This window comes from Phalacrocorax aristotelis, chromosome 3 (genome assembly GCF_949628215.1).
Source record: "Phalacrocorax aristotelis chromosome 3, bGulAri2.1, whole genome shotgun sequence".
NCBI lineage: Eukaryota > Metazoa > Chordata > Aves > Suliformes > Phalacrocoracidae > Phalacrocorax > Phalacrocorax aristotelis.
In genome coordinates this window covers 116,584,349-116,609,297 of record NC_134278.1, presented here as the reverse complement: position 1 = coordinate 116,609,297, position 24,949 = coordinate 116,584,349, and the positions used below count along the sequence as shown (strand labels likewise).

The 24,949-nt window shown below is 38.0% G+C and overlaps 1 protein-coding gene across 9 annotated transcripts in view; it reads left to right on the top strand.

The window, feature by feature from the left end:
- LTBP1 (latent transforming growth factor beta binding protein 1) overlaps positions 1-24,949 on the top strand; it is a 210,017-nt gene that overhangs the window by 63,153 nt on the left and 121,915 nt on the right. For 7 of the 9 annotated variants that reach the window (XM_075089238.1, XM_075089236.1, XM_075089237.1 and 4 more), the window contains one exon: positions 3,603-3,770. In XM_075089238.1, coding sequence (XP_074945339.1) covers positions 3,603-3,770 — 168 coding nt within the window. Of the gene's footprint in view, positions 1-3,445; positions 3,771-24,949 lie in introns of those variants that run through there. The other 2 variants (XM_075089239.1, XM_075089240.1) reach the window with 2 other exon arrangements.

Below are 24,949 nucleotides of genomic sequence, written 5' to 3'. Positions count from 1 at the left end.
ACTTTACCCAGGCATCTTTCTTTTTTGAATCTGACTCAAGAGTTTCACAGATTTTGGGAATTATGGGTATGGTCTTCCACAAATCTCCTTTGACAAATGTTTTTAAGAGTTGTTAGGTATAAGTGAGCCTGGACTATGAGGCAGAGTGATGGCACAGTTGGCTGAGCCTCCTCATTGTGAATTTGGTGCCTAGCTCAGGGGTAAAGTTTTAGTCAGGACAATCAGGATTACTAATCCTATCTTTATTAAAACAAAAAAATCTGAGTTTTATCTCTAGTTCTACCATTTTTTTCAGGAGATTTGCTATTTATTCAGTGTTTGTATCTTCTGCTTTTGTTGTCTTTCATTAGGCTAATTTATTTATCTGGTCTCACATTTGTGTTTCTTCAGTCTGGTGTTGTACTTGAGTGAGGTGTTTCATTTCCACATTTCTGCCTACCTATCTACCTATCAAAAATTATTCCAGTTATGTTGCAGTGCTGTAGCACCATAATTTTCTTCCAGAAATGAAATCGTGATAATCTAAGTTGCAGATCTTGTCGTGTCTTTCACAGTGGCATCATCAGTAAAGCTTCTGGAATCTAAAGAGGAAAATAATCTGTATGCTGCCTTAAAAATGCACTGTCCTTCTTTAATATGAACCAGCCCAAAACCAAAAGAGGTCAAGGCAATAGCAGTAATGGGCTTTTTCTAGCTTGAAATTGTGGGTGTTAACATTGATGCTGTCAAAACAGCGAAGAGATATTGAAGGAGATAGTTTATCATTTTGAATTAAATCATCCCTGCTTTGGAGAAGCGGGAAAACAAAACCCTACAGGAGAGAGGAAAGGGAGAGGATTCAAGGAAGTCCAAGACTCTAACCTTGCAGAGTTTCTGCCAAAAGCTTCCTTTCAGGAGAAGGGTTTGTGGTCTGTTTTCAGTTTAAACCTGCATGTATCATGCTCACTGGTAAGGTCTCTAAACCATAAGATGCGTGAGGATAGTACTGTCTGCTTAGAACAATTGCAGGCAAGGATGAAGATAATGTGTCTGCCTTGAATCGCCTCATCATACACGGGTCAATTTTCAGCTCGGAGGCCATTACTAGCTTTGTATCCTTCCTAAATGTCTCCAGAAGAATTGAGGGAGATTAAAAGCTGTGGCATGCTAGGCAGGGAGAAGAAAATAATAGTTTCAGTATAGTTTTCATAAATCTGAGAAAGGTGGAGAAAATCTTCCCATGTCAAAAGAATACGAAGTTGTCTTATTTCTGGCTCTTTGCAATCTAGTAAAACAGGAATATCTGTGAAAATTGAATTTGTTTTATAGTGAAAGCATTCCTGAATAATGGTTTGAATATTTTAGGGGCTAGGGCTTACATCATGTGGTTTTTCAGACTTCATACTTCCCTGAAAAGCTGCATTTAAATATTCTTTCATGGATACCCTTTACCTCTGTAGATACTGGTTTGTGTTTTTGAAGGTAGTGTTCAGCTGCTGTTCGTAAGTGTTACTCCCAAATTTAGATGCTAACAGTTTCTCCCCCAAAAGGGGTAAGAGACAAATTTACAGTTTCTATTGAGACTCATACGAAGGTGTCTCTTCTGCAAAAAAAATTTATGCTACAGAATTTTTCTGCTAAAATCTGAACTGTGTGATAAAAATTATTATAAAAATGTGATTTTTCTTTTTTGTTATAAACATTATGCTTAAATTTTGCTACAGCTCAGCACTCAACAACACAGTGCAGAGTACTAAATCATGGTTTAGTTCCATCTATTCTGGCAAAGCCAATTTTTTTTTTTCTTTTTTTGTTAGGTAAGCTGGAAAACTTGTATGGGTCCCCCAATACTGGTTTTTATAGTGTAGGCAGGACTGACTTTTGTGACTCAACTAACCATGTTTTTTTAATTAGATCACATCCTGAAGGAAAAATGTTACTAAAACATCTGAAAATATAAAATGGATTGGGCTTTTCTAGGAAAAGATATATCTAAAACTATGCAAATAAAATAAAAAGATGGCAGTACTGCTTGTGAAGCTGTGCTTAACGAAAGCAAAGCTTAGAAGTTCTAACCTCAGCAGTTCACAAGCCACTTATGTCTGTTCACTGGGAAAGGTGTACTAATTTTTGTAAGAAACGCTTGGCATCCAAGAATCCAGGGTGTCTTCTAAATTGACTAAAATCACAGTAGTAGCCTTTAATTGAAATATTTTATTCCTGTGTCTGTCTGGGCTGTGCATTTTCTAACTATTGTTTAGGGAGGATAAGGTGGGAGCATCTGTACTGCAGCTGCTGTTCAAATGGAGCAATGCCTTTACTATAGACAAAACAGTTGGCACAATTGTTTTAATTTGTTTATGAATAGCCAGAAATAAGAAGGATTTATATTCTTTTGAAGTGGGAAGATTTTCTTCCTTTTCTTGAGATTTAAAAAAAAAAAAATAATGTTTGTCCAGAAGCTATTTCATAAACTGGGTTAGACAACTATCCAGCAACTTTTTTACTTCTGACATGAGGAAGGAGATTCTTTTCTTTCTGTGCATCATTTCTTGGGATTGTTAGGTTTGATGCGAAAGTATTTATTAATAGTTTCCACAAAGATGCTTTGATATATTTACAAGAACTTGCTGAATTTATTAGTAAGTGTGCAGAGGACGAACTGTTTTCTTTTTAAATAATTGCAAATGGAATCTGTGTTTTTCCCCCCCTAATTTTCCTAATGAGTAGTTTTAATATCTTTTTGTCTTCAGCTTTTAGATGTGGAACCAAATACATCTGTCTTTAAATCAAATTCTGTAACAAGATGATCTTCTAATTAGCTTAATTTAAAATTGGTGTTTGTTCTGTCTTTATTACATTCAAGTTTTTAAATGACTGCAAGGAAGTATATATAAAAAAAGAGAATCTAGCCTTTTTTATCTTTTTGCTCAGAACCAGTATTTTCAAGCATTGATACATACCCTTTTCTCTGAGCTATTTGTTACTTAAACAAAGGCTGACAGCAAAGCTCAGTCTATAATATGTAAATCCTTGTGGAAAAATAGTGCCAAAAAACTGAAAAAATGGGTCCAGGCAGCTGCGTCACAAGGTTTGACCACTCTAGGCTGGGGTGCCAGGAGATTTGAGACAGATGTTTTCAGACATGCCGCATGCCTAAAACATTTCCAGGGGTCGAGCTACAAATAGTGACTTAATAAGTGCAGAAACAGGAAAAGTATGCAGGAGGACACAAGAGTTTATTCACCCCTAGGTGCACAGCCAGCCTCTTTACATTACATCTGCCTGTCAGGGTTGGCTATTTAAGCTGTCATGCCCTTGGTATTGCTCTTTGTCTGCCTGTGAATAAAGTGCAGCATTGTGATTACTAATCCCACTCCAGTGACTTGACTTTAAATGTGGTTTTGGAGCGGATCCCGGAGTTCTGTTTGCTAAGCTTCCTACTCCTGTTTCAGAGACACCACTGGAGATCTATGAGAGAGCACTGCAGACTGCCCTCCTCCTGTAGACCTGTCGCCTTTTTCTCCCCCCGCCTTTTTTTTTTTCCAAAACTTTTTGAAGGAAATCAATGGATACCAAAGTGATCTGTTTATTTTTCTTTTTCTCTTTGCCTCCGCTGACAGTGGGAAATCACACTGGTCGGATCAAGGTGGTCTTTACACCCAGCATCTGTAAAGTGACTTGTACCAAAGGCAACTGTCAGAACAACTGTGAGAAGGGAAATACTACCACCCTCATTAGTGAAAATGGCCATGCTGCTGACACTCTGACAGCCACTAACTTCCGAGTAGGTAAGTACCCTGAAACTGTATGTCCTTAGCTGTCCTCTTTTGACTAACAGAGGGAGGAGATGTTTTGTTATTAATACCAGTTGTCCATCTGTTACTCTTTGTTTGGAGGGCTGTGCTGAGTAGGAACCATTGTATGTTAGACAAGCTTTCTGGTATCCTTCGGAAATGTTCCCAAAAATTCCTTTTGTGTCATAGGAAAGAAAGCTTCCATATTTTTCAGCTGAGTTTTCAGCTGTAGGACTACTACATGCTAAGCTGAAGCTTTTGGCAAAATTCATCCCTTAGAGTTTGTGTTAGTAAATAGAGAAAATATCAGATTCCAAGAAAAGTTCTGTTTCCTCTTTTTGCTTGTTGAATAGGTATCAAATGCACATAAAATCTAGCTAACGTGGTGAATCTGTCTTCAAAAAATATTTTGGGAGTTCCTTAAAACTGCAATCCTTTTTTAAAATACATCAGCTTAGAACTTTTTCTTACTGCTGAGAGTAAATCAGATTTCATATTTGTCATTTTTAGAAACTGAAATAATGTGAAGCCCATTTGAAGTTACTGAAGCCAGTCATTTCTCTGTTAATGTTTATTCTTTCTGCTTGCTCAATAAGAGTATCAGCAGTATGCCAGTCTAAACCTTACAACTGCTTAACTGTGTTGAAATAAATACTGAAAGCTATTGAGGATAATGTTTAGCATATTTTAACTGTACCATATATGACGCTGATTGATACTTGCACACAAATTCCTGTCTTGTAAGCTAAGAGAAATAGATACATGAATACATACCTAAACACTTTTGAACTTGTTATTTCACATCAATATATCCTTAACTGCTCTTGGAAGGAGCAGTTTTATCTTTGTTGTTATCCTGAAAATATAGTATTGTTTTCTTAAACAAAAAACCTGAGAAAATTATTTTGCCAGTTTGTGCTCAAAGAATGCCAGATATGAACATTGTAATTTTAGTCTCTGTCTAGTATAAACATAATGTCAGGCAGTGCTGAGGCTGGCCAATACTGCCCTTTAAGTGCACTATATTGCAGGCTCTGAGGGGTGAAAAAGCTGTTTGTTCCAAATTATTCTTTTTTTCATACGAACAGATTATTCAAAGGGCACTTCCCTCTCTTAACACTCCTACTAGACTATCAGACTGTGGGTGAAAGCTCTTGAAATTAACACATTCCTTGATAATATGAATGTTTATAAAAATATATATGTTTTGGACTAATGATGAACTGTTTTTAAAGGGCAATACAGCATCTTTTGCATTTGTTTATGGTTGTAATGAGGCATTAAAACAGAAAATTATTTTGTAAAGGAATGGTAAATAAAACCCTTTGAATTTGTGTTTATTGCCAATAGAGATCTTTACCAATGTTTTGGCAAAAAACACAGCTAAGTTTTTTGTTTAATTTTCTGAGTACTCTGAAAGGATAGGGTTATTCCACCCACCCCCCTTTCATTTGGCCTATTTTAAAATTGAAATTATGAAATACTGAGAACAGGCAGTCATGTAATTTGTCTGCTATGTAAATCTGCTGTAACACGATCTTCTTTCAAATACTTGAAAACTTGGAGAGTGGAAATCAACCTGTGAAGACGTGTTCCACACCTTCCTTCCTGGCCTCAGGCCATGCAGCTCATGATGCTCTGTGTACAGCAGGCTGCTAGAAATATTCAACAGCAGCAGCTCATAATAGCATCTGATGGAAAGATAGGGGAGCGTTATGTTTAAAAATTCAAAAAACCCAAGTCGCTTCACATGTATAGGGATTTTTAACCTGCCTATAGCTATCTTCCTTATTACCTTTTAAAAGACCAAAAGCATTTGCCGCACATTTTTACACAAGAGGAATAAGAAAGAGGTCTAAACTGTGATTTAAGGCTCTCCAGTTAAAAATAAAAAGGCAGAGTGAACTTCATAATAGCCAGAGAGGAGAGATCTTATACTTGGAAACAAAGTTCTTTCACTGACTGCAGATTTTCAGGAGCTTTTGAATAGGGGTTTAAAATATATACTACTGAAACAATCTTTATATCTGTTCTCTTACTGGTGCCTCTCATTGGCTTAGGCTTGTCCTGATAGGGATGTCTCCTGGTAGAAGTAATTTTGGGTCTTCCGAGATCACTTATTTTTGCTATATTTTTAATATCTGCATAATGTTTTGCTTGTACTTTTTGCTTTTAAAACCCTGCTCTAAACTTGTTTACTTACTGTTTATCCAAAATGCATGGAAATTCTTACTCTGATCATTTGACATTTTAAAAGTGCAACCATGAAACAGAATGTCGTGTCAGAAAAGACATACTTAAAGCAGCGAACAGCACTTTTTCAGGATGTTTTTTTAAAGTATTTGTACTTCCTACAGCCAGAAAGATAAATTCACATGTCCTATTTGGAAAACTAACTCATATTGCTAATAATAAATACCTACTATGAGTGGGGAAACTAGGAAACCGCTTTAGGTTGTTAGATCTAAATCTATTTCTGTAGCAGGAGCAGCATTCTAGTACGCAAGATTGACTTTAGATTCTTTGACAGACTGCAGTTAGCCATCGTTTTGCTTTTTTCTTAATAATGCATTCTTTCTAATAATGAAGCAGAGTAAGATTTCACATACACGTTTTGAACTTTGTAAACACTTATTTTCAGAGAGAATCAGTTGCAGTGCCTGTACCAAAGCTACTCAAGTTTTTCTGTGGGTTATTTTGGACTCTTAAAATTTGCTCAGTTTGTCATTTCAGCTGAAACTTGGTACCACTGAGCCCAGGCAAGGAACAAATGCTGTTTCCTGAAAATTTTATTAGATATGGATAAGCCATTAAAAACAAACCCTCAACAAGAAACAGATTGGGGAAAATATAGCTTTTCAGGTAGCTGAGATTTTGGCTGTTCTCATGAAGAGCTCTAGCATTTCAATTGAAGGTGATGAAAGCTTGGTATTTAACAGGAAGGATCTCCTTGATTTCCAGTCTGCTTCAGTGAAACTTTGGGGTTTTCTGCAGTTTCATTTTGTGAATGGGATATGTTCCACAGCTAAACTAACCAACCTCCAATATTTCATTGGCTTGGAGAATGAAAGCATTTAATCTGAGTGGAAGCTTCTGCTGAATGGATGGTTCTCATTGTTCTACTGGATTGATGCATGTGCAATTTGTATGGTATTTCAGTGCTGATATATCTGCAGAGGCTTGTAGAACAGGGTTGATATGTGTGCAAAGGAAAGGATGGGTTTAGAATAACATATGAGGTTTCTGTCTCATTCACTATTGAAGTTACTCAGTGATGTGTCCTGTTTCTCCTCAAAATTATACCACATTCCACAATACTTACTTTTGAAATGAATTTTCTCTCTGTAAGGAATGGGTGGACAGCAACTACTTTGTAGTTAGAATGTAAAATGTCACTGTAAAATGAAGCAGTAAGGAATTAGGAAATACACAAATTAACATTTTTCATGCTCTTTAATTTTTTCCCCATTGTGCATATGTATTAATTTGTAGATTTACATTCTGTTTTTTCCACAGGATCCCTGCCTCATTCATTGCACAGGAATGACAGAACTTAGTAAAGGAAACAGTCATTTAATACTTAGGTTTATATGCACTGTTCATTTGCAGCCCTCTGTCTCATTTAAAGTCGTTCATTCAAACTGTTATAAATGAGAAGTTAGAGAGAGTTGCATGCTATTCAGTGGAAGTGCAGATCTTTCTGTAGAGATTTTGTGACTGAGCACTTGGCAGTATCTGTGTCAAACAGGGAAGTAGCAGAATTCTGCAGATGGAGACCAAGGAGAGTTTAAGAATTCTTTCCCAAGACCATAGGAGACAATTGTGCCAGAGGTAGTGACAGAATTCTTGCTCTGCTGCTCCCCTTCCTGTCACTCTTAATGCTCCTGAGTATCTCTTCTCCTGAAATTCCCTTTCCTGATACCTTTTCGTATAGACTGCACAGCTGTCCTTCCTCCTGGCTTTGTTGTGTACCACCGTAATTTGCTTAGGCCGTTACTGGGGACGAGGGACTATTTTTGTTGTGTGCTTTCCCTTGGAAGAAGGGCAGATTTCTATGAACCCTTTATTTCTTGTTTCATTGAATTTGAGTGAAAGTTAGTGTTCCTCCTACAGCTTCACTTATCTTTGTAGGGAATTGTTGTGAGGTTGGGAATGATGTCAGATGTGTATGTTGTGGCCTGCAGTCCATGTGAGCCATTCTTCCTTGTGAGATTAGAAGAGAATGAGAAGGTGTTTATTCACCCTCCATTATTCTAATTTATGAAAGGTCCATTTGTCTTTGGTCCTGTCTGAACATGTTAACAAGTATCTGCCAGACATCACTGGGTGACATGGTGTCTGAAGTGAAAATGTATCTGGTCGTTTGTGCTTTGAAGGACCAGATACATTTACTTAATCATATATTTATTGTAAATCATAGTGGAGGATGAATTTGGTGACATCTGAAAGCATGTAAAAGACCAACAGCTTGTAGAAGTCTTTGTGTAGATTTGTGAGAATTTAGTCTCTTCTAGCAGCTTGTGAGGTGTATACCGTTCAGTTTTCATTTTATATTTTATTCTTCATTTTGTTGTAATGTGTTTAGGAGTTGCTAGAATGGCAATGTCTTAGATGCTTCTCTGTTAGGAAGTGGTGTTTATTACTCAGTGAATGGTGTCAGCCTGGGTAGGTGACCCGTTGTAGCTTGTGCCCCAGCAAAAAACTTCTCCTATGGCTTCAGCTGAGACTTAACAGATGTATATGTAGCTTCTCAAATGGAGGATTTAAAATAATTGATAACAAATGTCTTGCAGAGGTTTTTGAATTCTTTTTGGTAACATAACTGTGGAGATTTTTTTCCTTAATGCTTTGGTTTTCAACTTGATTATGTTCCATCAGACATCTTAACTGATTTCTGGAATAACTGCTTAGCTCAAGAACAGTGTATGATAATTGATAATTCATAGTTTATTTTTAGTAGTGTAGGTAAGAGTGAAGTGTTACTTTGAAATATCCTTGGTTTTTGCACATTAACTTGCTATAGTATCATCCTTTTCTGAAGTAGTTGTGAGGTAATAACCTTGATATTCCCCCAGTATTATCAATTTAGTCCTTTTACTGTCTCTGTAGTGGCTACCTTGTAGCCTTATTTGGTCAAAGTTTTGTTTCTACTGTTCCTGCAGTAATTATAATTTCTGCTCTGTCAAGCTTTATTGTGTTATGCTCTTTTTGCTGCCAGATGAAATATTTTTTCTTTTAACAGACACTAGCAGATGCTTGAAAACTTCAGAATTGTTGGGCAACTTGGTTAAAAGATTAACTTTTTAAACTTTGCAAGGGTAGTCAAGGAAGTTGGTCAGTCTGTCAGTCTCTCTCTCTGGTGATGTGTGAGAAAAAGATCAGGACATTAAAATTTATTCACTGCTTTAACTGGTAATTTGAAATTTAAACTGTATAAATGATGATCATGCTTGAAAAATTTATTAATGCAGCAGCCTTGTAAGAGCTGTAGCAAAATGGAGGCCAAATATTTTCTTCGGGCACTGGACTGAGTGGCTAAAATAGAAATAAGGACAAATAACAGTAGAACTTTTATGAATGGTTTACATCCTCTGCTGTATAGAAGATACTAGGAAAAAGTATTTCCCAGCCTGAAAAGCCAATGTAAAACAATTTGGGAGGAACCATTTATCATGAGCATCAGTTTAACAGATATTACTTGTCCAATCTCCCTTTGTTCTATAAAGTAAATTGGAGCAGACAGGAGAATTAATTAATTTACTTAAAATACAGGTAGTGTAGTGTAGGCTTTCCTAACCTGAACATCCAGTGGACTAAAATTCTACCCTGTAATATAAATGTATCAGTTGGTATCTGAGCAGTGCTTAGAGTTTTAATGCATTTTCAGTTATTGGCCACCTTTACTCAAATAACAAAGAAAATTTTTATCTTAAGGATTTTGTTGTTGTTGATATCCACATCTGTTCAGAAGGAATGCTTTCTTTCCCTCATGTATTTATCAGTACATGTCACCAACAAATAGTTCTGGTTTCTACCATATAGCTTACAGCATCTGTGAACTCTTTCTTCATAATCTTAAAATAATTATTCAAATTTAACATCTTTCCCTCTAACGGAGGCCAGATGCTAACTTAAGGAAAATGCGTTGTTCAGCCAGATGATTATAATGAGGCTGAACTCAGACAAGCCTGTTAGCAGCTCATTTCCACTCCCTTGCTCACCTTAAGGACTTCAGACCATCACCATGAAGCAAAAGTCCATCTGCTCTCAAAGCACTCACCAAACTGTATATTACAGAGAACACAGTTTTTGGATGTGCAGTCATAGGAAAAACCACAAATGGAAATCATACAAAATCCACACCTGCAGCCATTCAAAAACATATGAAGCACGTTTCCCTCAAAGTTAAAGCAAAACAGAACACAAAGTTAAAATGCATAATGCTTTATTTTACTGTATATGGTTTTAATTTCTAGGGATTAGTTTATGTATATCTGACTTGAAGAACTGCAAAAAGAGAACTAAGAGTGCATTTATTTGAATGATTACATTGTTGCATATTCAAATAAACACACTACCTTCTATAGCTATAATTTTGTTATTGCTAAACCAAATGCTTTGCACATACCTCACTGAAGATGAAGTATATGCCAGCTTTGGCTTCAAAAGAAGAAAGTTGCCTTTGAATTATGCAAGCACAGAAGAGTGACAAATTTCTTTACTGGTTAAAATGTGGCATTTATCACGGATAGATTTCTTAGCAAATCGGTTTGTATATTATGTGTCCTTTTGGACATAACACAATCAGAAGGAAGCAAGCAGCTATCACTGCTTTTCTGATCGCTGTCTTTCCCCGTTCAGCCTCTCTACTGTCTGTTCTGTTTTTGTTTGTTCTGCTCCAGATAATTTGTCTCTGTACAGTGCAGACTGTATATCATACAGCTGTCCATTCCAACTATAATTAGTTCTTAGATTTGGGTATTGCTGTAATTGAAAGGACTGTTTTGCAGCATAGAGGCACAGAGATTTCTGGATCTTTGTTTTGGAACATGAATTACATCTTCATTACACACACATTTAAATTCTGAGTTTTCTATCCATTAAAAAATCTGAACTGTTAAAAGGGAACTGTGAACTTTTAACCAGGGATTTACAAATGTGAATCAAGTTGAAGTCCATGGGAATTGTAAACTTTTTTTACAAACCTCTTAAAATCTTAAGGGATGCCAGTCAATTAATAGAAGGAAAACTGGGTATTTGCTACTTGCACAGGAATGGGCTTGAGTTTTAAGAAACCCAGTCACAGAGTATTTCTCATCTGTAATTTATGCAGCCAAGTGCTTTGTTAGTTTGTCATGTTTGTTGTATCTTTAGTTGAATTTAAAGATGATAAGCTGAGCTATGAAATCAAATTTTAATATTTGATTTTGTTCAAATACTTCAAGTTTAGGAGAACTTACAGCAACTTTTCCTGTCATAATTTAGGAACATGAGTTCTCTGACTTCTGAGAGACTGCCTCTGTCCATAAACTGTATATGGTCGCAGTCTTCAAACTTTTTTGATTGCACATCCCTATCAGTAAAAAATTTTTGAGCACTCACCCCCAATATATGTGTATTTATTTATAAATTATGTACATGTACTGTATATATCGTATATATGTACATTATAAAAGATCTACAAAATAGAAATTAAACATGGATGAGGTAAAACAAAGGTAAACTCTATTTTGAAAAATCTTTTTATTAATGCTACAAAACATATTTCTTTCCAGCATCCCAGTAGATTACCTTGCATACCGCCTGGAGTGGGCACACCCTGCTTTAGAGACTGGTGGTGTAGGGAACCAAAGGAGACTGGCTTCATAGAATAAGCTGTAATATTATCTTCCTGCAGTTAGCATTTCCACTGTGCCTCCCTTACTTATTGTTTGATTATATTAACTTCAACTTGTTATGTTAGATCATCTATATGTAGGTGCTAGAACACCTTTTTCTTTCCAATCTAATCAGAAGTTACCCAGGTCCAAGAATGCCTATTGTGACAATGGGGGAAAAGGGATTTTTTTTTTTGGTACCTAGACCCATTTCAGTGCACAGGGTTGGGTGCAACATTGTGGTGTGAAGCTCGTCAATGGGGTTGTACACAGCTCGGGAGCTGGGTGCATGGATTAATTACTTGGAACTGGACGTGACCAGTCAGAGCACTGACTATGTTTTAGGTGTATGCAGCTTGTGCAACGCCTTATACAGTTGTTGTGGTGTTAAAAGAACCACAATGAGGAGTGTTGAAATTGTGCGTTTTGTAATGAATTTCCAACTGTACACTCCCTGCAGAGTCACCTTTATCCTTCCTACCCATTAGGGCTGACTCTGTTCCTTTCCTCCTTCAGAACTCCAGGGTTTGAGTCTCTTGCTTTTCGCTGGTCTCCTATGACCTAATTTATTACTCAAACTTGGAATACTATCCTTCCCGGCGTTCTTGTATTGTGTCACCTCCTGAAGGTCAACTCCTTAGAAAACTTTCTAATTTCTTGTGATCCTAGCTAGTGCCAGAAAATCTTAGATAGCTTATGTTTTTCATGTTTTTTAACTAGTCCAGGAAGGTCTGGATTACAAACTATTATTTGTATGTTAATGGGTATCCACTTGAAAGAATCTGTTCCTCCTTTACTCTTTTTGTAAACTTTTTCACACAAAAAATGAGCGCTGTGGTAATGTTACAGTAATCAGAGAGCAGTCTCCTGATGTTTGGAAATGATGGAAATTTTGTAATGACTACAGTTTTTGTGGCTTCTCTTTTTCTATTCTAAATATAATTTTGTTATTGGGGGATGTCTTGTGGTATGGGATGCAGTGGATCAGTGTTCATAGACCCTTTGGATCTAAGGTTGGGGGTTCATCCCACTTGCCAAATCAGGTGCCTGAGTCAGGAGCCTAGTAGCCAGTGACGAGAGACACCTTTATGGCAGGATGGCCTGAACGTCCTGCTGGGTGAGCCTCTCTTCACTGACAGAGTGGGAAACCTCAGGTAACAACACTCCTAACTGAGATGGCTCAAGAAGTTACTAAAGTTTAAATGGGATGGATCTCAACTTAAATATCTGTTTTTTTATTACCAGAAATCGTAAGTATGCTGGTATCCCTGGCCAGTGTCAATTTTGCTGCTTCTGTGATCTTCAGAGACTTTGCATAACAGAAAAGTGACTACATCACTTAAATATTTTATTGGGACTTTTTGCCATTTTTGTCTGATGGTATCCAAGTAGTTTGAGGTCTAAAAGCAGCTCTTTTCTCTGCCTTATGCTACTGGGTGTTACTAGTTTTTTATTCTGTGCAAGAGTCCAGTACCTTTTTTTGGAAACAGCCTAATAGGAGAATGGTGTCAAAGCAGAGGATCAGTTCAGTGACTTCACCAGATTCTAACAGTGCATAAGCAATAACAGCTTAGTGTCATTATGATCTGCCTGGTTGTGTAGGGATGGGATCAGGAGGGACAAAGCACAGCTGGAGCTGAATTTGGGAAGGGATGCAAAGAATAACAAGGAAGGCTTCTACAGGTATGTCAACCAGAAAAGGGAAGTCAAAGAAAGCGTACCCTCTGTGATGAGCAGAGGTGATGGCCTAGTATCAACAGATGAGGAGAAGACTGAGGTACTCAACTTTTTTGCCTCAGTCTTCACTGGTAACCTCTCTCCTCAACCCTCCCAAGCTGATAGACCACAGGATGGAGACCGGGGGGATTAACCCTCTCCCACTGCAAGGGAAGATCAGGCTTGTGACTGCCTGAGGAACCTGAATATATACAATTCTATGGGACCTGATGAGGTGTATCCCAGAGTCCTGAGGGAATTGGCTGATGTAGTTGCCAAGCCACTCTCGATATTTGAGAAGTCACGGCAGTCAGCTGAAGCCCTTGGGGACTGGAAGAAGGGAAACACTGTGCCCATCTTTAAAAAGGGTAGAAAGGAGGACCTGGGGAACTACTGTCTTGTCAGCCTCACCTCTGTTCCCAGGAATATCATGGAACAGATCCTCCTAGAAGCTATGCTAAGGCACATGGAGGACAGGGAGGTGATTCCAGACAGCCAGCATGGCTTTACCAAGGGCAAATCCTGCCTGACCAACCTAGTGGCCACCTATGATGGAGTGACTACATCAGTGGACAAGGGAAGAGCTATGGATGTCATCTGTATGGACTTCTGTAAGGCCTTTGACATGGTCCCCCACAGCATCCTTCTCTAAACTGGAGAGATACAGATTTGATGGGTGGACTGTTCGGTGGACAAGGAATTGGTTGGATGGTTGCATCCAGAGGGTAGTGGTCAATGGCTCAATGTCCAGATGGAAACAGATGATGAGTCTGTGCTGGGACAAGTGCTGTTTAATATCTTCATCAATGACAGTGGGATCACTGACAGACATCCCACTGATAGACAGTGGGATCAAGTGCACCTTCAGCAAGTTTGCAGAACACACCAAGCTGAGCAGTGCAGTTGTCTCTTTGGATGACATCCTGTCCTTCTGGTGTGTCCTAGACAGTCTGGAGAGGTGGGCCTATGAGAACTTCATGAGGTTCAACAAGGCCAAGTGCAAGGTCCTGCATCTGGGTCCGGGCAACCTCCGGTATCAGTACAGGCTGAGGGATGAAGGGACTGAGAGCAGCCCTCTGGAGAGGACTTGGGGGGTGCTGGTGGATGAAAAGCTGGACACAAGCCAGCAATGTGTGCTCGCAGCCCATAAGACCAACTGTGTCCTGGGCTGCATGACAAGAATCCTGGCCAGCAGGTTGAGGGAGGTGATTTTACCCCTCTGCTCTGCTCTGGTGAGACCCCACCTGGAGTACTGTGTCCAGCTCTGGAGCCCTCATCACAGAAAGGACGTAGACCTGTTGGAGTGGGTCCAGAGGAGGGCCCCAAAAGTCATCAGAGAGATGGAGCACCTCTCCTGTAAGGACAGGCTGAGAGAGTTGAGGTTATTCAGCCTGGAGATGAGAAGGCTCCGGGAACACCTTATTGTAGCCTTTCAGTAGTTAAAGGGGGCCTGTAAGAAAGATGGGGACAAACTTCTTAGCAGGGCCTGTTGCAATAGGACAAGGGGTAATGGTTTTGAACTAAAGGAGGATAGATTTAGACTGGATATAAGGAAGAAATCTTTTACAGTGAGGGTGGTGAAGCCCTGGAACAGGATGCCTAGCAAGGTCGTAGGTGCCCCATCCCTGGAAACATTCAAGGTCAGGTTGGACGGGGCTCTGAGCAACCTGATCTAGTTGTCCCTGCTCACTGCAGAGGGGCTGGACTAGATGACCTCTAAAGGTCCCTTCCAACCTAAACCATTTTATGATGCTATGATTCTATGATCAAGTTACTCATTAATCCTGTAGTCCCTAAAGGTGGATAGTGCTCAGCTGACAGCAGAAAGGAAGAATACAGCGTGGAAGGATCCTGTAGTGGTCAAGATGCTTGTTATTCATTGTTGTCTGTTCTTCTGTTGAATTCTTGCTCTGTCTGTTGAAAACAGATACATTACAAGGTTAACCAATACATGGTAGTATTATGCATGCTCAGGCACACGTATGCTATACAGAGGAGTAGGAGCCTTAAAAGCACTGGGAACATAGGAAGGGTTAGTTTTCATCAGCATAGTTAATCAAGATAGTATTTTGTGACCTGTTTACTTTTTGTATTCTGCGGGAAATTGTTTTAAGAATAATAGTTTTAAAAAGTGTTGCTAACCTGCTACAGTTTCAAACCTAGCCCTCTCTAGAGATTTTTATTTCAGTTGCATGTGTCCTGTACAAAGAGGAAAATTAATATCAACACACTGTAGAAATCTGAAGAAAAGTCTGGAGTAGCTTTTCTCTATGTGTTAACCTCATTATCAAAGGCCTGACACTGGCCATTTGTAATGCATTAATTCCTGATAAACAGCAACTAGTGGTTTGTTTGTTTTTTTTTCCCTTAGTATACTGATTCTAGGCCTAACTCTTGTGTTTTACTCAATACATCAGGATCAGCTCTAACAAAATAGGTTAACTAAATATGATCAGGATAGGAGTGAGTCATCTCTCAACACTCTGTCTGTCCCCATGCATCTAAAAATAGTGTCTGAGTCATCTGACATTGAGAATATTAGTAGCAGATTTAGCAAAAAAATGACTGTGAGCATCATGCCCATTAATGAGCCAGAATCCCCTGTCAATAGTTTCTCAGCTACCATAATTTTTCCTATACCCTTTGTATGTTGAGTAATCACAGCTTTAGGCCATTTGCCATGACAGAGCATGCCTTTTATTTTTCTGATAGCATTTGTATACTCTAATATTGTTTTTCAGCCATCCCATTCTTTCCATACTGTAGCTCTTTAATAATTTTTTTGGCAGATGTTGGCCAGACCATGCTCAATTCAGTAACCTACCCACAGACATACAGTGGTATTTGACATGTCTGAGGATAGCTGACTCATCACGTGGAATGATGTGATACAGGCCCTATGAGACTCCCCTGCCCTTTGGGCACGCATTGAGGGATGAGTGAAACACCTGGGGGCATATCAGATGATTCTTTGTTGGCTCATATACACATCTTCAAGTCACCAACACCCAACTTTTCTTCCTGAGGTGTTTTAAAGTTCTGAGTTTAAAACTGCAGAAGACATATGAGTAGTACAGTGAAATTATCTTGCGTGTGTTCATTCTGGATTTCTTGCTGGTCATGATGCTCGCTGGACAAATGAATGTTTCTCTCAAATGTATTGCAGCCTTGTCCTTTATGATCTGAACCTGCTCCCTGGTTTTCAGTATCAGGATCTCACCTAGCTGACAATGTAGCCTCCATTAAAGAATGACTGCACTATTGCTATGCTTTTATAATGAAAAATTGAGACGTAGTGAGTAGACTGAGATAGCTTAAATGTCAGCATCTGCATACAAGGTGTATGTTGAAACTTACATTGCAGTCAATGGAGATCTATAAATTTGTTCAACTCACTCTAATACAGACACAGAGAACTAAGGCAATACCTGCTTGACTCTGTTCTCCCTTGGGTGGGATCTTGCAGCTTTCTATCCCCAGTGAAGAAGCATAGCTCCCCCTTTTTCATAAGTAGGCAGTTCTTCTTTCCTAGGTGTATACCTAATTTGTTACACTTACTGTACCTTATTTACATGAGTTAACACTACCATTAAGTGATGCTAATCACTAGACAGCCTTCCAGCAGCTCAAATAAACCTCAGTTACTTGTGGAGATAATGTTCATCCCAGAAGCTGAGCATGTACTTACCAGCTGAGTTAAAGAATGAATTTTAAATGGAAGGTTTGGTGTTGGGATATACAAAAATGTAAAACAGCTTAAGATGTAAGTGATCTGATCTTGTGATGCTTCCTTCTGCTTGCCTTCCTTAGTAATTGCCATGTAGTGCTGCATTAAGTAGAATCACAGACATTCTTCCAGTTAGGCTTTAGGGTACTACATGATTTGTTAAAGCTTGGTGCTGATAGTGGTACACGGAGGAGTTTGAAAAGAACTAGCAAAGTACAGTTTTGTTTAAAGAGATACATCTTCCAAAATTGTGAAAACATTAAGAGAATAGATAGACTGCATTCTAGCACTGGGCTTTTTTTGGTGTTTTCTTTCTGTTTATTTTAAATGTATTATTCTAGATCTGTGGTAGAATTTAAAAAACCCAACTGCTATAGTTCCTGATTTTGGAACTATGTTGTCAACGTGTATAGTGCGAAGAAAATGCATGTTTGTCTATTAAAAAGTGTAGAAAGTTTATTTTGTAGAATGATAAGACTGCAGTCTGAAAATGGTCATAGCAACAACAGACATAGTATAACTGTCAGATTTTTATTCACGAACGTAAACATGCAGCAAGTTTAAAATAACTGAATTGATAAATCATCAAATAGCCATAGGCATGATGACAGCTATTGAGCTTTCTTAGTGTAATGTCTCTCTTAAAAAAAAAAAAAAAAAAATTTAATATGTGCAGTGTGGTGTTTCATGGTGTTGTCTGAAAAGGGGATTCGTTGCCCAGGGTACAGTGAGTCAATAATCACACACTCAGACACTGCTAATTTATTTCAGAGTTGTGCAAGCCTGGGTGCTCAGTGGTATTCCACAAATCAAGCACACCAAAGCCAGCTACCTCATATACAATAAGTTCATACGTATTCCGCCTATCTAATACATATTCTAATCTACATAGGTTGCACAATGGCATTAAGTCACTCCTCTTGGCTCTGCTTCAGATCCTTCTGCACATGCCTTCTTCTCTTCAGGGGTCTTGGTGGGTTTTACAGATTAAGTACCCTAACCCTTTTTACCCATATATGGTTGCGTGTTATGCAAGCACAATTTAAGGCTATTTTCTCTTGCCAACTTTCCATAATTTTCTTCTAAGTGGAACGCTTGTCCTTGATTAAGTGGATAATTGCTGATGGCCAAGATATCCCGTCCCTAAGCTTAGGTTAAATACTACAGGAGTTTAGATTCATGCTAATTAAACATATACAATACCTGTTCTTTCCAGAGGGGCAGTTGTTATCTTACAATGGAATAGGGAGAATGACAGAAAGAGAAAACTGTTTAGAAATTTCTTTATTTTTTTTTCTTTTGACAGGAAGAATCCTTCTAGAGCAAGAGCAATTCCCTAGGATTATTGGCAGCATATTTTAAAGTGTAAAATCATGCCTGTCCAGATGGCTTTAGTGACTACTACTAGCTCTTCTCAGTGGTTCTCAACTCTACTCAGTTCAATTGTGAGACTAAATTCAAGCTAAGAGCAGTGCTTTAAATCCAGTACCTGCATTTTTATCTAAATCTTCATATGCGACTTTTCTTCAGTAAAGTTTCTTTGACAAGAGAAAATTAAAAGTAGAATTGATTAGGAGAAAAAAATATGGAAAAGCATGAGAAGGTTGGAATTACTTTTGGAAGTGTTCAGACTGGATTCAGCAAGGAAGAAGGAAGACACCATTCTGACTTTCTAATAATGACTGGGACATGGGACGATCACTGATGACAGATGGAAGGGGGAAAAATAGTGATAAGTATGAATTAAATGTTATTAAATATAGAAGGTTGGTAAGGATAGCTAAAGAATTAACAGAAAAATATTCCAGGGTAGATATTTAATATTATATGAGAAGAAGCCTAGTAGCGGTACAGGAGATAACTACAACAGGCACATTTGTAGAATTGTTACTGCTGATAAAAGCAAAAGGATTCAAGAACTATTTGCTTTATGTGTGGAAACAATCTTAGCAACATTACACAGAAATGCCTGATTACTCTCTGGAATGTTAGTAACTAGAAATACCAGTTAGAGGTGCTTTCAAAGCAGACGTAAGTACTACCTAGTATATGAGAGCTGTTGTATTCAAGATAGTGATCTTGAAGGGGGTGAAAGGATGAAATCTCATGCTTTGTAAGAAGGATACAATATTCTTTCCTCTTTAAAAATGTAGGTCCATGTTGGATCAACAAAAACCAGATTTCAAAAATATTTATCAATTTCACAGTGTAAGATATATCTCTAGCCTTCTGGTTACATTAATGAGCCTGTTAAGTAGAGGAAAAGAGAATCTCATCCTCAGCAACATTTAGTCCATCTCGGAAAGGGCCCAGGCATACCATTTTTCATCATGTCCTTGAAACTGGGAAACAAATGCTGTGTTACACCATTGGCAGGAGATGGAGGCTAAACTCTTTTCTCCTTAATTGCTCTGCCTGGATTCCTCACACTTAAATATGGGTATTTCATCTACTCTGTCATAATGTGATAAAATGAGGGAGGTGTTTCTAGGACAGTTTCTTTTCCCTGAAGCAATCTGTTTTTAAAAGCCTCTTATTCTCATAAAGTTTAGAGGTTTATGGTGCTCTTTGCAACAAAAATTCATTCAAAGACTCATGTATCCTTAGTAGTTTCTGGATAAAGAAGTTTTATAAAAAAGGAAGGTGTCTACATCTGTATGTGGTGTGTAAACAGATCTTTGTACTCTGGGATTTTGAGAGGCAGCCTGCTGCTTGAGTTGAATGTGGTTGCAGTTGGGTTTGAGCAAAGACAGTTGTCACTTGAATGCAGTTTGCTCTCTTGCTCAAGAATACTGTATTTGTTGAGTTCATCCTTGGACTTTGAGGTTTGCTTATCTTTAATGTTAACAGTCTTGTAATGCACTCAGTTGCAAACTGATGAAAGGACTCCTGCAATACAGCTTAGCATTAATATTATTTTGTGGGAGGGGAGATGTTAATAAGAAGTGACTATATATAATACCTGAGAGATGTCATTATTGTTTAACCCTAGTGTTGTGTGTGGTTTTGTTATTTTAACAGTGCAAATGTAAGAAAATAATTTTACCTACAGGAAATAACATTTATATACAGAAAAGATCGCATTTTGGAAGTGTTAAACTTGCTTCAGGATGGTTCTTTGTGGCTAACTCTCTTGATTTTCTGAGACTTCTTTTTCTTTTTTTTTTTTTAATGTGCATGATCCAGACGGCAATAACTCCACAAAGCTTGTTTATTTTGGCAATAATTTGGTTTCCTTGTCTGGATAAACAGCAGTACTTATGATCCAATTCCTAAGCGGGGCTGCTGCATTACTTTATTAAAGATCCCTAGGTAATAATAGTTTAAAAATATGAGACAAATTCTAATGAAATCTGGGACCATGTTAATTCACAATAGCTGAGAACACAGTTCAGTAGCTATGTATTTTTCCTTATCATACCACTATGTCTGAGGTGGGTTCCTGTTTGAAATATTGCCCTGCACTGTTGCAGACCTTACTTCTTTCCAAAAGAAACATTTGGAGAGCCTTCGGTATCATGTTCAGCCTTTTAGGATGATTTCTATTAATTTATTGCAGCATTCAGAGTAAAAATTTAAGATCCTTGTTATATTTACATATCTACTGATAAGTAGTGTGAAGGTGACAGTGTAAGGGATCACATTCGATGTAGTTCTTCTCTATCACTTTCCGAACAGCAGTCTGGCATAACGTAACATACCACCTTGAATGGCATAAAGTACGTTTTTTTCTACTTGTGAACATTTTTAGTTGTTTTACTACTTCCTCACTGAACAAATGTGAATGTTAATGCACCCACTGAAATGACTACTGCATTTGTTCCTCAAGTAGGTGTTTTTCTTTTCAGAAGACTTAAGACTTGGGTGTTCATATGTGAAGGAACATGTGTAACAGCTTTGAATATATTGTTTATGGTAATTATAACTACAGAAGCACAGAATAAGGAGAAGCAAAATCTTGAGACTGTATAAACAAACTAGATTTTGGTGTTCTTGTTCACAAATCATATCCATGAAGTCTGATAACAGCCTCCAATAATAAAGAAATGTACTCCAACAGGGATGTTTTTTGAAGTATACCCTTTACCTATACTATTTTATTGTCTGTCATACATACTAATTTATGATTATTCATTGTAAAATGTATTACATGTTTGAATTCATGCCATTTTGGGGGAACCTATATTTGTGTAGGATAATTTAAAACTAATTGAAGTAGGAGTAAACTAAATGAAACTATTTACTAGAAAGATTTCTATATGACAACTCTTTCACTGTATTTTTTACTTTGTATCTTCCTGGTGTACCCAACTGAGGTAGTTGAGCGCTGTTGCTGACACACCTTTCCTGCACTGATTTTCCATCAACACTCTTAGTTCTTACAAGCATCTTTCAAAATATAATTTCATATTATTATGTATATTGCAGGGTATTAATCTGAGTTCATGCCTTACACTTTAGCCATTGTTTATGCACAAGATTGCACTCAACAAAAGCAACGAGAGCCTCAAAACATTTTTTTCTTCTTGCTGAATACTAGAGATTTCATTTAAAAGTGCTGTGATGGGGAGGCTCATCCCCCATGCCGTACCGCCATTTGTCACATATACCCTGGCTCCTCTTTCAGCAGTAGCAGAGAGTAGCCATTTCTACAGGATGGCTTGTGTCTGGAGCCAAATCTGGTGCTGTCCTCAACTGTTTGGATCAGGGAATAGCAGTGGTACGTAATTATTTTGGGGAGGTAACTGGGCTCTTCGCATGAGCAGGGAATCACTTTCTTGTTTTCAGTGGTGAGCAGAAAAGAACATTTTTTCATCTGCTGTTGGAGTTCTCACCATCAGATTTACTTCTAAAAATGGTGTTTGGTGGTTGCAATAGAATAGTTCTCTTAAAAGCTGTCAAAATACAAACGTTAGGATAAATTCAGAGGTGAACATAGATATTAGACAATTAAATCAAGGCCACTTAAAGCTTAGCTTCTTTTCTCCTTCTGCTTCCCAAAGCACAAATTTGTAATATCAAGATTCCCTTAATCGTACTTTAAAAAAAAAAACTAATTATTTGGTTACTTAACTTGCAATTCTTTATATAACACTTCTGAATTACAGCGAGGAATCTGAAGAGAAAACCATTTAGGATGAAGTAGAAAATTGAGAGACAAACGAGAAAGATGTGGGAAAAAAATTAGGTAGGGGAATAGGGAAGAATGACCTGGAGGATAGCATCATTACTGCAGCTCACACCTCTGTGCCTTTTGTGGGTTACTGCTAGAGTTTCTGCAGTTAGGAAGGAAAAATAAGTTTGGAGTAATTGTGACGATCTATATATAGCACCTCTGGGTTTCAATCTTTACCTAATGTGTATGGTGTTTAGAGGCACCATGTTACAAGGATGTTGTATATGGCAGTGGTTCCCCTCAGTGAATGCCTGTGAAAAACTGTTTTTGGTAGATCTGCATGCTAGTCCCTGCATTTTCTGTATGCTTAGTAACAGCACGGAAGAAAGATGCCCAAACAGATGTGGGTCATGTAGTAATGCTGGATAACTCTGTAGTGCCCAGAGACAAAATTAATTGGCTGATTCATGATGCATCTAGTGGAAATGCTGGAATCTAAGGAGCAGTTTAAGGTTTCCCTTGGAGAGCCTGTTGATGTAATTGAATAGTCCTTACACTCAGATAGTTGATAGTGTGTAAGTAGAAAAGGCAAAGAGTGATGAGGGAAAGTGAGACAGAAACTTGCATGTTCCTTGAGGTGTGAAAGAAGAGGCATTTGGAGAATCAGATGAGGAAAATTTCAAAAACCATCTTCATTTTCTTCTACACTGGTTACAGGAAAGGAATTTCTATCCATCCCAAGGGCTTGTTTGGGTAAGCGTCAGCTATTTTTTTAAGGATTAGGAGGATTTAGGTGCTTGGAATTTGTTTTGTTACACATTATTTTGATTAAACGCAAACATTCAGACTTCATTAAATTAGTTTATCTGGAGCTATTCAAAGTTGTTTGAGTATCTTGAAAACAAACTAGATGATCTAATTACGTGGACAAACTGTATATCAGTGGTTTCCTAGCTTTTTTGCTGATTTCATGCGCTATTCTTGTGTTTCCAACCCGTAGCTGCAGCATCTTTATTGGGTTTCATGTTGCAAATGTTCTCCTATTTTCTGTGCATTGAGCCTCTCAGAGACTCTGTGTGGGGGCATCTTGACATGCCTTCTCTGCTTGGCTCATTTTGAACAGTGATGCCCACCAAGCTGTGCCAGGCTGGGGGGAATTAAGGCCTTTGGAGGCCAGAGAAATAAAAACTTGTTATTATCAATTACTTGCCCAAGGATGAGAAGAATACTTAAAATGTTTGTTATTCCTTAAAATGTGTCTACATTTCTAAAGGATGGGTATTCATTTATATTAAGAAATCATTGAATTTGTTCCATCATACGTTGGCTGATCCTTAAGAAACTGTTGAGAGATTTGCTTTACAGCAGATCTGAGTGGTTTGTTGCCTTTAAGTCCATTAATACTACTGTTGTTTTGTTTGTAAGATACCCACATGTGAACTGAAATTTCTTGTTGCCTTGTGCAGACCTATCTCCACATTTTTATCAGGCTCCAAGCAGCTAGAGGATTTCACACCGTAACGGATATTTTTATTTCCTTTTATTTTTTTCCCTTTTCAGAGGAAGTGTCAACAGCCCGGTTGAGAGTCAGACTCCAGTGTGCTCTTTGTCTGAATGCCAGTTGTGAACATACGTGCAAACCCAGCATCTTCTAGTGGTCTCTCCCAGCATATGGGTCTGGGTTTTGTCAGGAGTACCCCCTACATCTCTGGCAGCATTCAGCCATTCTGTTTAAGTTGTTTAACCTCAATGACAAAACAAAACAAAGTAAAAAACTTTCATCAGAAGTTGAGCTGTTCAAACATACCCTGGCTTTATATCCTGTTCTTATCTTAAGTGATCCTTTCCCCAGGGGTTTTTGGTCTTTGTTAACCTGAGATTCCCAGAGCTTTGTCAAGGAAAAGTAGTGTTTCCTTCCTCTGCCTTGTTGGAGGCTTACCCCAATTCAGGTCACTTTCCTCAAATGGTCTGTGTGTAATCCCAGCTCTGGTGAAGTTGTATGCCTGTGATTTCCAGCACCAGAGTCATAATCAAATGTAGCCCTTTCTCCTGGCCGTGAACTACGGGAGGAAATATTGCAATTAGCATATATGTGCTTATTATGACTATTTAAAATTATCAGATATTTTATTTCAGTGTGGTTTATTCTTTTTTTTTTTAAAGTTCTCGTAATATTTGCCATTTGAGATTATCAAGTTCAGTTTTGCCTGGTGATCACACCCTAGTTGTTTTTACATGGTTGAGTATAACTTATATATTTCAGAATGTTTATCTTTTTATTATAGAATTTTATTTTCTCAGAATAGATTTAAAATTTGTTCCTCATACATTAGGCCAGACCTTCAAGAGATGTAAATCAGTATGTTAATACATAAATCAGTTGACTAAGTGATTTGCACCACATGATAATGTGGGCAGCTTGGAACTTTTATTTTCTTTGATATGTGAATACTGAGGAATTAAACATTCTTCATTATTTACCTCATACTAGACCTTTCAGTGGCATTTGTTTGTGCCTATTTCCACAAGTTATTTGTGTGAATACCCACAGCAAAAATTTATGAAAAGGGACATAAATGAACTCCTTTCTGTTGGTATCTTCCTTCCCAGTATTTTTAACACAAACTTTGCTTGAAAGCAAAGCTTTTCACATGCCCATTTGCTGCTTGTTGGGCTCCTGCAGGAGAGGAAAGACTGAAGAGTGCCCTGTAGTGCAGAGTTAGCCATGCCACATGGC